At 33.1% G+C, this 13,361-nt stretch overlaps 1 protein-coding gene across 2 annotated transcripts in view; it reads left to right on the forward strand.

Annotated features, from left to right (window-relative positions):
- LOC148281647 (phosphatidylinositol 4-phosphate 3-kinase C2 domain-containing subunit alpha-like) overlaps positions 1-13,361 on the forward strand; it is a 46,451-nt gene that overhangs the window by 22,984 nt on the left and 10,106 nt on the right. For both annotated transcript variants that reach the window (XM_088226379.1, XM_088226380.1), the window contains exons 16-28: positions 2,216-2,382; positions 3,295-3,461; positions 4,641-4,866; positions 5,063-5,251; positions 5,352-5,509; positions 5,586-5,673; positions 7,051-7,180; positions 7,262-7,417; positions 7,499-7,649; positions 8,070-8,226; positions 8,896-9,023; positions 10,512-10,622; positions 11,597-11,797. In XM_088226379.1, the coding sequence (XP_088082505.1) occupies positions 2,216-2,382; positions 3,295-3,461; positions 4,641-4,866; positions 5,063-5,251; positions 5,352-5,509; positions 5,586-5,673; positions 7,051-7,180; positions 7,262-7,417; positions 7,499-7,649; positions 8,070-8,226; positions 8,896-9,023; positions 10,512-10,622; positions 11,597-11,797 (2,029 nt within the window). The remainder of the gene's footprint in view (positions 1-2,215; positions 2,383-3,294; positions 3,462-4,640; positions 4,867-5,062; positions 5,252-5,351; positions 5,510-5,585; positions 5,674-7,050; positions 7,181-7,261; positions 7,418-7,498; positions 7,650-8,069; positions 8,227-8,895; positions 9,024-10,511; positions 10,623-11,596; positions 11,798-13,361) is intronic.

A 13,361-nucleotide genomic window follows, 5' to 3' on the forward strand; every position in this document is an offset into this window, starting at 1 on the left:
TTAATTTAAATCTTAAAGTAAGAATAAGTGCTTTGGCAGACTTATTGCTAAAAGCGATATCTTCCAGTCAACCAAAACACAGATTGGTCAAAAGAAGAGTTGGTCAAAAATTGACTCAAAATATATATCGAAAGATGCAAACATGAAACAAACCTAATTAATGAAAAAAAATAGCTGTTTTTTAATGGGGAGATTAGGCCTCCACATATTAACTTAAATAAAATTAAACCAACAATGTTTGAGTATTTCCAAATTCCCGCAGACTGGCCGGATTTCCTCCCTAAGGAGTTGTTCATATTTAAATTTATTTCAACAGCGAGGGAAAACATTTTTGAGAAGGGAATATGGAAGTCTAGGCATTTACAGGGCTTATGACCTGTCATTGACTGGTTTAAGTGGCCACTTTACACACTGCGTAACATTCACCATTCTGCCTTCTGCATTCTGATAAAGGTTTCAGCTCTTTTACTTCACAAAAGTCAACAGGTGGATGAGTTGAGGAAATGTGGATTTTCAAACATGGGCAGAATGGTGAATGTTACACAGTGTGTAAAGTGGCCACCTTAACCAGCCAATGACAAGTCATAAGCCCTGTAAATGCCTAGACTTCCATATTCCCTTCTCCAAAATGTTTTCCCTCTCTGTTGAAATAAATTATATACATAAATAAAATTACATTATCTTATAATTTAAAGGATGAGGAATGTGGAATCAGGTAATGAGTTTGGAAGGAGAGAGAAAGAAGAACCAGGGATAGAAAGGGGATTAAAATATATATTTTTAAAAAATACAGAAATTTCGGGATTCTAAGGATATAAAGTAATGCTTCAGGCGTTTCTTGAAGGTGGCTAGAGAAAGTGCATTTTTTATATGAAGACGTAGCTCATTCCAAAGTCTAGCACATTGAACAGAAAAGGAATAGCTGAAAAATGATGTGCTACCTCAAGGAATGGAAAGAGTCTCTCCTAAGAAGAGCAAAGCGAAAGACCTTTCCTTATAAAATAATATTCTTTATTTATTAAAGATGCCCGTTATTTAGAACTTACATTTCCTGCTTTTAATACCTCTGTCACCTTCAATGCACCTCGGTATATATAGTCAAATTTTTTGTCACCCTCAATCTGATTTTCCCAATTCTGAAGGCGATAGCGTATATTAGTTCATTAGCTTGTTAGTGAACCGGGAGAAACATGTCCGATCAGGCAAACCAGAGCCGTCACCACCCCTTAGCCGGTCACTCCGTAACAGTTCGTCCAGAGCAATCTTTTCACGTTATAGTAAATTCACGCATAAATAAACTTAAACATGTTGAATTTCACGCATAATTAAACAAATAATATTGTCTGGCTTTTGAAACGAAGTTTATTGGATAAAGAACCTCATTAACAACCAGAATTACTCAGGTTCAAAATCTATCAATGATATTTATTTTTTCCCTGTGGTATACTGAATACGTCATGTCTCATGTTTTTTTTCATCGTAAACATATTCATTAAGTCCATAAATAATTATTATGACTAACGATAGTAAACATTTATATGTAACCACTTACCAACTTTTTAATATCTATCGGTTTCGAGGGCTACTCGTCTCGTCGTCAGGACTCTCACATTAACATTTTTTATGGTTAATTTATTATGAAAATAAAACTTTGTTATTAGTGTTACACAATTTTATTATTTTACAAGAACACTACTATAGTTTCGGGAGAGCACTCCTCCCATCGACGGGTGATATAAAACTAATATAGTAAACACAGAATATTGTTCACAATGTCATAGAATTTAAACAAAAAATAAACAAATTAATCAGTGAAACTTAGAGCAGGGGGGTTTTCATAATAACTTATAATGAAGTGTTACGAAGTGAATGCCGATTCAATAAAAAATACTGTTTTATGGTTGGTTGGAAGATATTTCTATTGGCAATAAGTGGGCCAAATTATTTATTCTTTGTACTTGAAGATTTAAATTAATAAACATGTAAAGACTAAAATTCACCATCACCACAGTATACATAGTATTCACGAAAACATTTTATAGCATCCACAGTTTAAGGGATGCAACAACCACCGGTTCTAAACATGCACTAATTGCATTTAATCATTAGATTAGTTTGAATGTTTGACCACAATTTCATTGGGTAGAAATTGATAAAATTTTGAACAAATGAAATTACATAATGTGATCAAGATTCATCAAAAAAATGTTTTCAGAAATCCCATCGTATTGCAATGGCGGAGTGTATTGGGAGGAAGATGAAGAGAGTGAAACGTATTCATCCAATCATTCGTTCGATGCCTTGGATAAGCATACACAGCAGCAACTGATGCACCTGGTGGAACAGGGTCCATATCAGAGAATGCCAACCGAATGCAGAGAGGTAAGACGCAGTTGTTTTGTTTCTTTCCCACGATCTTATTTAATACATATCTCCATTTCTGCTTTTTCTAAAGGTAGGTTTAAATCAGACTTAATATTTTCTAGAATGGTTGGTTTAATAAAAAAAATTAAAATATGCATGTTCATAATATATTCACAACTAAAAATAGGAATTCATGTTTAGCAGATTCATGCTAAAGTTATTAATTTATTTTAAAATGTATTACTCAATACTTGCTTGGATATTTACTATCCATTACTCCTAAATAAATATGCATAGTTATGGCAAATATGAATTAGTATGTAAATTGTTTTGAAACAGTACTATTTTATACCATTTTTTTTGTAAGGTTACAATTCATTATTTGTATGTATTTATATTATTGCACAAATATATTTTGTGCCACAAAATGCTACCCTTTCGTTATTTTGTTTATTTCATAAAATTTTATTGAATTACCAAATTTTTTTTTTAAATTTGTATTTATTTAATTTTAAGCAACATATGTTTTGTTAATTGGTCAATTAAGCTGGGTTCCATATAAGAAAAATTGTTTAAATAATTCATCTGTGTGTACCCAATGTAAACCACATTTAATTTTTTCTATATAATATGCATTTATCATTAGACAGCGATTAAAGGAACTTCAATTTAATATCTCAATAAAATAACTTTAAGACGAATGTATGAATCTTTCGTACCTATGCATGTTTTCATATCCTAAAAAATAAATTAAACTGAGTTAAAAATCTGTCCCTGGACTGGCACCTGATGAGTAGGACTGATCACCTTACCTTCATGTAACGGATGATCGAAATGCTGCATTTGGTTTACCAATGCAGTGCCCTATGCAACACTAGGAGCGGAAAGGGGATGATGGTGATTATGAAAAAATCTGTATTTTTTTTGTAGATTCTCTGGGAGAAGCGACACTTCCTGGTCGGCATTCCTGGGGCTCTTCCTTTAGTCTTGTTGGCCTCCATGAGTTGGGATGCCGGAAGCAAGAGACAGCTGTTACGGCTGCTGGAACAGTGGGCGCCCCCCACCCCTCACGATGCCCTACATATGCTACTACCGTGGTAGGTTAACTCAACCATGAACAAACAGTCTGCAACTTAAAAGAGATGGGTTCACCCTGACCCATTTTTTCAGACTGATAAGAGGTTTTATCAAGAAGTCAGCCATATTAAAAAGTATCAATTTGTATGTTTCTGATGATTATCTTCGACAGCTTCAGCACAGACTGTTTTACCTCTCGGCTTCCAAAACAATCCTACCTCAGGGCTGGTATTCCAAATGCTCTCGCGGCCGTATTATCTCGTGTATTTACATAAAAAATACACTAAAAAAACTGTTTTCTCGTGCCGCGAGAGTCGTTCAGAATAGCACCCCTGGTTATGCCAATTGGAAGAGTAGTTAAGCAGTTAAACATTATCATTATCACTTTGGAGATCGACATCTTTCACATTAGTGAAACTCTTGCCATTGGAGAGTACTATACCCTTATAATGTCAAACCATTGCTTAAGGGTTCCTGGTTTGATATTTTGTCCCAATATAACGTCTTAAATATTTTGTTATTTTGGAAAAATAAATTCATTTTAATTTGAAAATATACGTTTTTACATAAATGAAAATGTTTTGCACAGCTCTTTCACATAAAACCAACTACACAATAAAAAACTAGCAGAAAAACAATTTTGAGACCGAACGAAGGTGTTGTTTTATCAATAATAGGGAAATATCATATACTACGAATACTGGTAAAAATATATAAAAAACTGATTGTATTTTCAAAATCAACATAGATATTGTGAAGAAATGTTTTCTTATATAACTTTAGAAAAGAAATTGTAAAAAAATATGTCACTAGAAAAACACAACATGTTTGGCATTGATAGTTGTGATGTCAAGATTCGTGACGATGTTCCATAAAAATATGAATGGATGAAAGTTGAAAATAAACATGAATCATGACGTATTAGGGGCGTGCCCAATGCAAAGACCGTTTTTCCGGGACTTTAAAATTACAAATTTAAAAATACTTTTTATGCTGCTAATAACTAGATTTTTTTATTTTTTTTGTGTGGTAATATTTCATAGACCCTTTTTACTTTAAAAAAAGTGTTATTTCACTGGTGTTAAATACTTTACCACCAGATATCTCTGCTGTTGGTTTTTGTCCCATTACACCTTCATAGCTCATGTCTTAAATTGCAACGCATTAATTTTTTTCTTGAATATTTCTTGTATTTATAGTTTCCCCGATGTGGGAGTGAGAGAGCATGCGGTCCACTGGCTGTCCCGCTCCCCCACCGACGTGCTGGCGTCCCTGATGCCGCAGCTGTGCATGGCACTGCGCTACGAGCGCCACCCGGCATCTCCATTGGCCAAGCTGCTCCTGAGGCGGGCCCTGGAGTCTCCCCGCTTTGCCCATCGCCTTTACTGGCAACTGGTGCATGACATACCCGGAAACTGTCCACAGGTAATCACAATCATATACAGTCAAACTTGGTTATGAAGCTCATGGAAATAGCTAGATCTTGGATATAAATTTCAGCAAAAGAAGTTTGTCTCATTCAATAACTATGTCGACAGCTGCAGTCACAATTCAAATATGGCACTTATTACTGCTCATAGAATTATTGCATCATTTGAATAACAAACATTTTTTGTTTCAGAATTCATCCGAGCAATTTTTAGGTATCTCCTTAGACGGTGAACCATTACTAATAGGTACTGAACCAGACCCAAGTATTGTGGCTTCAGCAAGATGGGTTCGTCGTAATCAGCTACTTCTCCGAGCACTTCTGGCCATTGTGGGAGAAAATCTAGCTGAACGGTTACTGAAACAACAGCTTTTAGTAAAGGTACCCTGATTGCTTATCTGTTTTACATAAAACACTTCAAGAAATTTACACAGTTAGGATCTCGTCAATTATTTGTATATTTTGTTTATCTGTATTTTAGGCCCTTACGGAAGTGGCCAGTTCTGTGAAGAATTGCAAGGAGAGCGTAAGGAATATAAATCTTCAAGCCGGTGTGGATAATTTGGTTCCATTGACTAAATCGCACAACATATGTTTACCGCTATCTATATCGCAAGAAGTACATGATGTGGATGTGAAGTAAGATTTCAATAAATTGTCATTATATTAAATCATTTAATATTGGCTTTTCATTAATTCTGTGATTTTATTTTAGGTCCTGTTCATATTTTCCATCCAACACTCTCCCGTTAAAAATTAATTTCCTTAGCAGTGACAATGCCATAATTCCAGCTATTTTTAAGGTACGTATCCATGTTAAAATTCCATAATTGTTTTACTCTCCCTTTTATGCTTTCACCATCATCATCCCTATCCACACGCGGTGGTGCATCCCGTACTATATTGGCACTCTGATTGCCCTGTATCTGAAGGTTCTCCATTAGCCTAGGGCTCTACCCACTGTCTTCCAAACCGAACTCTATGCCATCTATGCCTGTGCGCATGAAAATTTGCGCAGAAAATACATTTATATTCTCTCTGACAGTCAAGCTGCTCTAAAAGCACTGAACTCTGTCGAGATCAATTCTTAATTAACCCTGGAGTACCTACGGGCGCTTAATTGTGTTGGTGAGTGTAACAGTGTGACATTAATTTGGGTATCTGGACCCTCAATCATCGACGCTAACGAGGCAGCTGATGAACTGTCAAGGTTCCTTAACCCTTCTGTGGGTTGCCTAAATATACTCCTAGTAATTAGCTTAGATCATGGGCCAGGAAGCAGAGTGTAACGCTCTGGGAAAAAGTACCGGGTCAGCACTATGCGAAAGAACTGATAAAGGGGTACTTGCAAAGTTTTGCTATTGACCTAATAAAGCTCAGCCGAAATCAAGTGATGATTATCACTAGAGCCCTTACAGGGCACTACAGATTGAACAAACACCTTGCTAGAATGAACCTTTCCGAAACTTCTAGATGTTGGTTCTGCAGTGCAGATGAGGAAACACCTATACACGTTCTATGTAAATGAGATGTTTTGAGAAATGATCATAAAAGGAGCCTCATCCTCGGGGGACCATAAAGAGCTCGCCCCCTACGTAATAGCCTGATACTTTATAGACCTGGGCTCGGAGGGCGAGAACTATTCACGGGGACCCGTCACAATAGATCTTCGCAGGTCGCAGTGACGTCGGGAGCTTGCATAGTACTGACCCCCACCACTAAAAATAAGAATAATACATTAGGTAGGTTAATTAGTCTTACGCTTAAGGAGCCAGTCCAGGAACAATGAAATATCACAATGTAGAACCACCTTCAAAACCAATATTTAACATCCACTGTGTTAGAAATCGAACCCAAGATCACGAGCATAAAAGGCGAACACGCTTACACTATACTATGAGGCGAACTTATCTCCACCTGATTTCCCTTTTCAGGATTTTACCTTGAGAATAGAAAGTCCTGATTCTGTTTCGCACACTAAACTGTATTTTTCATTCATCAGCAGTGCGATTCTGAGCGCTCTTTAGGTTAATTTATGTGTTAGCAACGCTTTTCCCACGCCCTAGAGAGCGTTCAGAAAGGCACTGCTTGAAACATTTAGGCTTAATATTTTATTTTTCGCCTAAAAATTGTATTGTAACTGATCGAATTCTGTGATAATCAAACTGTGTAACTTTTAGGTCGGGGACGATCTCCGTCAGGATGCCCTGGTTCTACAAGTGATGAGAGTAATGGACCAACTATGGTTAACAGAAGGTTTAGACTTGCGGATGGTAACCTTTAACGCTGTGCCTACTCAGCTTAGGAAAGGTACATGAAATGATACCACGTATCTTCAAAACATTTTTCTTTTGTAATGTGTACCCATATATTTTTATTTAATTTTTATAGGTATGATAGAGATGGTGTGCTCAGCAGAGACACTTAGAGCAATTCAAGTTGAATGGGGTTTAACAGGATCTTTCAAAGATAAACCCATTGCGGAGTGGCTCGCCAAACATAATCCTTCAGAATTAGAATACGAAAGAGCTGTTACTAATTTCACTGGTATGTTGATTTATGTTCCCATCATGTATGAATAATGTTTTTAAAAAATTAAAACAAAATTAATTTGTATTGTTTTTACAGCATCGTGTGCAGGTTACAGTGTGGCAACTTACCTCCTCGGTATATGTGACCGTCACAATGACAACATCATGTTAAAAACATCGGGACATCTATTCCACATTGATTTTGGAAAGTTTTTAGGAGATGCACAGATGTTTGGAAATTTCAAAAGGTAATGTTACACATATTTCTGTATTCACACCTATGAAGAATACAATTCTATGTGTGTGTACTACTCTGCCTAAATGTACTCTACTAAAATGCCTGGAAAAGGTAATCCAGTGGGGATAAGTCCGCCTTTGTTGGCATGTTCGCTTACCATGCTTGAGGTCCTAGATAGAATTCCTTGCGGGTGGGTGTCAAATATTGATTTTACAGGTGGCTTTACACTGCAATATTTTATTATTCCTGGACTAGCACCTATCATAATATTGATCTAAATATGCTGAAATTAGAGTACCAATATAGTTCCCAATGCACCACTGAATAGTTAAGGAAATTATTATGATAATATTATTCTACAAATTACACTTATTCGATTTAACATGTTAAATGTTTTACCATTAAACGTAATTTTAAAATTCGGTTTCAGAGATCGCACTCCTTTTGTATTAACACCGGACATGGCTTATGTAATCAATGGAGGTGAACGTCCTTCGCAAAGGTTCCATCACTTTGTGGAGTTGTGTTGTACAGCTTTTAATATTGTTCGGAAACATCACAACCTTATTCTGAACCTCTTTTCTTTGGTAAGTTTTTTTTTTTTTTTAAAAAAGAAACATTTACGTTCTTATTTTTTACCCAAATATTTAAATTTTTGGGGCTATTTTCAACGAGTTGTAAATAACTCACTATTAGAAAATGGGAATCAAGTTGAGATAGAGTGGGGTTCGAACCTCGTACCTTCGATCCGTGAATCCGCAATTCAGATCTTTGATACTGTATTATTACTTGATTTTATCTAGCATTTATTTTTCTCATTTAAAATATATATATTCTTTTTTAACATTGCAAGAAATCATATAATTGGTTTTTATTTTTAAAAGTAGGTTTTTTTGTAATTTCTTTATAATTTTATAAACTGTATGATTTCTGAAAGAATAAAAAAAAAATATAAAAATAAATGTGTTTAAAAAACAAAACCCTTATTGATTGAAATACAATACAATTTATGTAAATGTTTGAATCAATTAATTTTATTTAATAATAAATTATCTAAATACTTGTAGATTTTAATTATGTATATTATATGCCTGTATTAAGGTGGGAATTGATTTATTTAATGTAACCAGATTTATCAATGGAGTGTATCAATGTATCCATATTATAATACTTTTTCATAATTTGGTTCGATAACAGTATTTAATCATTTAAATACCAAACTGTAGCAATATATTTACAAGTGTTGTATAAATTAGATGGCGTCTTCTGGTATCTCGGGAGTGTCAGCTGCTGCAGTAGGATATGTGAGGGCGGCACTCCTTCCCGGACAAACTCCAGCCGAAGCAGCCGCTGCCTTCGCCCGCCTTATCCACTCGGCTCTTAGGTACAAGCATTTTCTCTTATCAAAACCTGTTTTTAAGAGAAGGATCTAGGACTGGATTTTTGTTGGTGGGAGGGATTTGAGTGGAAAACTCCTTGATGATTTTTCAAATATTTGAGTTTGTTTCGTGTACCCAAATTTTTGTCTTTGTTTGTTCTTTTTATATTGGTGTTATTTTTATATGTTTTTTTTTTAATGATTTGTCTTATTTTTCGTGCTATTTTGTTTATGTTTATTATTCGTCTCAACTTATCACAGGACTTGGGGTCCCGTGGAGTTGGGACTTATGTCTCAAAAATTGTAAATTTTATATAGTACTATGAATAAATATTAAAAATATATATAAATGTAGTCCTCCTTAGAATAGGATATCCTAGTGAAGAGATTTTTTTTACAATTTTTTATATATGTAGTTTATTAGTGTGAAGCAAGCGTCTTAGCCATTACATCTCATCTTTTGATGAATTAATTTTAAAAGTCACGTTAAAAAATGTTTTTTATTTTTCTTACTTACACAACTCTCCAGGCATATCGATACACACTGGATTAAGCCGTGATGGTTTCATCAAGATGTGTTTTGATATTACATTATTTATTGTATTATTTATTTACTGTACATATATTGGACCTTAATAATGTATTATGCTTTTTTTAAAAACTTGTTTTTGTAATTACCTAATAATATAATGTATGTATATTTTAATGGGCAGTAGTGCTGTATTGTACATTTAAATAAATATCTGAACAAAGATGGATAAAAAATCTTTGTTTTTAATGAAAATATACATATTTATAAGATATATGACATATTCTTAAAAATTGTAAAAATAAATTACATTATGTATAATCAGGTCATAGATTAGTGATTAGTGATGTGTAACATTTACCATTCTGTCCATGTTTCAACATCCACATTTCCTCAACTCTTCCATCTGTTGACTTTTGTAAAGTGTGTAAAGTGGCCACTTAAACCAGCCAATGACAGGGCATAAGCCCTGTAAATGCCTAGACTTCCATATTTCCTTCTCTAAAATATTTTCTCTCTCTGTTGAAATAAATTTACATATGAATAACTCCCTAGGGAGGAAGTCCAGCCAGTCTGCAAGCATTTGGACATACTCAAACATTGTTGAACTTGTATATTGTTTTATTTTTTATAATTATTAACATGAATAAGTACGACAGGTTAAAAATTAAAAATTCTTAAACACCAGGAATACAGAACGGGTATTTACTATACTTTGTGAGAATAGACAGTGCCTACTATGTTTTCTTATATTTTAATTTTTGTTATTTGTATATTTTTTAACTTCTTCACTGTTTTGCAAACAGAATATAATAAGACTATACTTATAATAAACTTATATTTCGACACTGAACTCAACTGAACCGAACCTACATTATGTTTGTTACTGGCACTATTTTTTTTTTTCAATTTTATAATTTAACATTTAAATAAGTTTATTATATTCATAATTTTAATCATTTCAGGTCACGTTTCACTCCCATTAACTTTTTCCTGCATAATCTTGCCCAACTAAGAGCTGGTGAGCCGTCTAATGCATCAACTGGGCTACTTTCATTCATGCCTAAAACATACACGTAAGAAACCTTATATAATAGAACGTAAACATGTAGTATTAAAATAAAAAATAGCTTTTGATTTGGGTCCCGGTAACTTTGATGATAACCCAAACAAAATAGCTATCTATTAAAATGTATCAAATAAATTACATGTTGTTAGCTTTTGTGAGGTGTCTCTTTCAAACTCGGTAGCTGTTTGATTTGTGCTTAAATTTATTAATGTTTCAGTATGATTTTAATTTTCTTTTTTGTTTTTAATAGTCACAAATATACCATAAAAATTACTGGGTACGTAAAAGGATGTTTAAAAATTAGTACCTAATAGTTTTATCCGGTGAGGTGATGTGTACGTAAAATAAAAGAAAGTTTTGTGAAATAATTATGTTAAATTATTGTATGAGATTGTTATAAAATAATTTGAAAGTTATTCAAATTAGGTATACAGAATTTTATTCCATTTCATCAATTTATTACCCGGGTTTACACGGGATCAATTCATGCTCAATTTTCATTATTAATAAAAAAATTGTCCCTTAATTTTTTGTTATTAAATACCTCGCTATGTAATTTTATCACATAATAATGTTTTATTTGTTGGGGAAACTTACAGATCAATACAGAAAAAAATACCAATTATGTGCCTAATTTTATACCAAAGAAGGCAGGAAAATATTTGGCTTAAAAATAGCACTGTTGATTTAGAAACTGCATTTTAAATGTTGAGTCTATATTATAAGTCGCTTCAATTTTCCATGAATTAGTTTCATTTTATATACACAAAAATGTTAGTTTGAAAAAAGCATGGTTGACCTAGAAATAGCATTTAAAGTATTGTGTCTAAATTTCACATTGCTAAAACTTAAAAAGAAGGCCAGAAAAGTTTTGACTTGAAAATAACATAATTGACCTTGAAATTGTATGTTTCAACTCCTTGATACTTTAGATAATTAGAAAATTAATACTGTTCATTAATTAAGCCTTTCTACTCCTAGACTTGCCCAGGAAGGACGTCTGACGAATGTGGAAGTATTAGGCTATGAAAAGAGATATGATCCTGAGAAGTATTACGTGTACGCTCTCCGAATATCTAGACAGGGTCAGGCCACCCCATTTGTTCTGTACCGAAGCTATAAACACTTTACAGAGCTGTACCAGAAGATATGTATTCATTTCCCGCTAGCCAAAGTTCACAGGTAAGCCACATCCAATAATTCAGTCTCATAAATACAGATAGGTATTTTTATTTCATTTAGTGCTTAGTAAATAATCGTACTAATCAAGGTTGCTAGTTTTCGATGTGCAATTTAAATTTTTGTATTTCATAGATAAACGTACAAGTTGATTGTCACACAAAAATAATTAAAAATTTACAAATCAAATTTATTCAACATTTAAATTACAGAACAAGTTCATAATCAATTTCCAAACTATGTAACTGCAACAAAACACTGCAGAATTACTTATGTCAAAGATCGATGAATTTTTCAACAGCCAGTATGTGTGTATAAAATTTTGAATAACGAAATAGATTTCACTGAACTGTTTTTTCTAATACAATTTAGAATACCCAGATTCAATACCAGAGTAACACAGCTTTTTTATACTATCGCTACAACAACCAAATCTCAGTAAAGAAGTCAATATCAATAAGAATTTTATTATGATAGACGTTTTCACTAAAACTAAATATTCTTTCAAAAAACATATAAAATTTGTGATAGAGACATGACAGGAGCAATATTTGTAATGATAAGTTTTCTTGCTTTTTGTTGTTATTATTTTATATTTACTTTTTTTTTCTCTTTCTACTTTTTCGATTTTCTCTTCTTTCCCTATTTTTTCATCCTTCTTCCTTTTACTCCTGGTGAACAGTGTGTTATGATTGTTCCTATGTAAAATCTGTAATTGGTACACTCATTTGTCGTTACTTTATTTGCATTGTTAATTTTTTTATGGCTGTATTGGTTTCAATAATTAAATAATCTTTGGTCTATTTAAACAAAAGATGGTTTGACAATACCTTAACATAATTTTCTCTCTTTGGGATATAAAAAAAAAACATTGTAGATTATTTTATTTTGTATACATATTTCAATATTTTTTGCATTTTATTTTATTTTTGACATCATCTTAATTTATGTATTACGTATGTATATTTGTTTTATTGCACCACAACGGACCAAGGGGCCCATTACGGTGGTGAATTACAACACAAAACACTCATCATAATCACATGTAATTTTAGTGATCTCATTGGAAATCGAACCCATAACCCTCCGCACGTAAAGCAAACGTCTTTACTATTTATCCACGAAGGCCACCATGATCATAACTTCGTCATCAGTAAATCTAAATTGGCTGTTAATTTCTATTCCACCAACCCATTTTTTTAATATTTTATTTTCTGAGGGTTAGTTTAATAACCTGCGTTTTAAGGAATCTTATTGCAAATTTCGCACTCCATGCATAATATTTCTATCTTCATAAATCAAACTGATTTTAATCCTTGTGATAAGAATCTTAAATACACTGTTGAATGGTTATCAGATTTTCACACTAATGCATCTGATAAAAATCACACCTACAGGTATTTTTACATGTGAAAAAATGTTTAATATTCCCAAATATGTATTTTACATATTTAGTCTACATTCGGCGAGTTATAAATTAATTGAATTTTTAACCTGTAATAGAGTCCGCAGCACTGTAGTTTACTGATTCAAATAATATTTTTTTGTTAAAAATCAAAATCGTATG

The sequence above is a fragment of the Micrasema longulum genome, unplaced genomic scaffold (assembly GCF_059751315.1).
Source record: "Micrasema longulum isolate JH-2025_06_02 unplaced genomic scaffold, ASM5975131v1 h1tg000428l, whole genome shotgun sequence".
Taxonomy (NCBI): Eukaryota; Metazoa; Arthropoda; class Insecta; order Trichoptera; family Brachycentridae; genus Micrasema; species Micrasema longulum.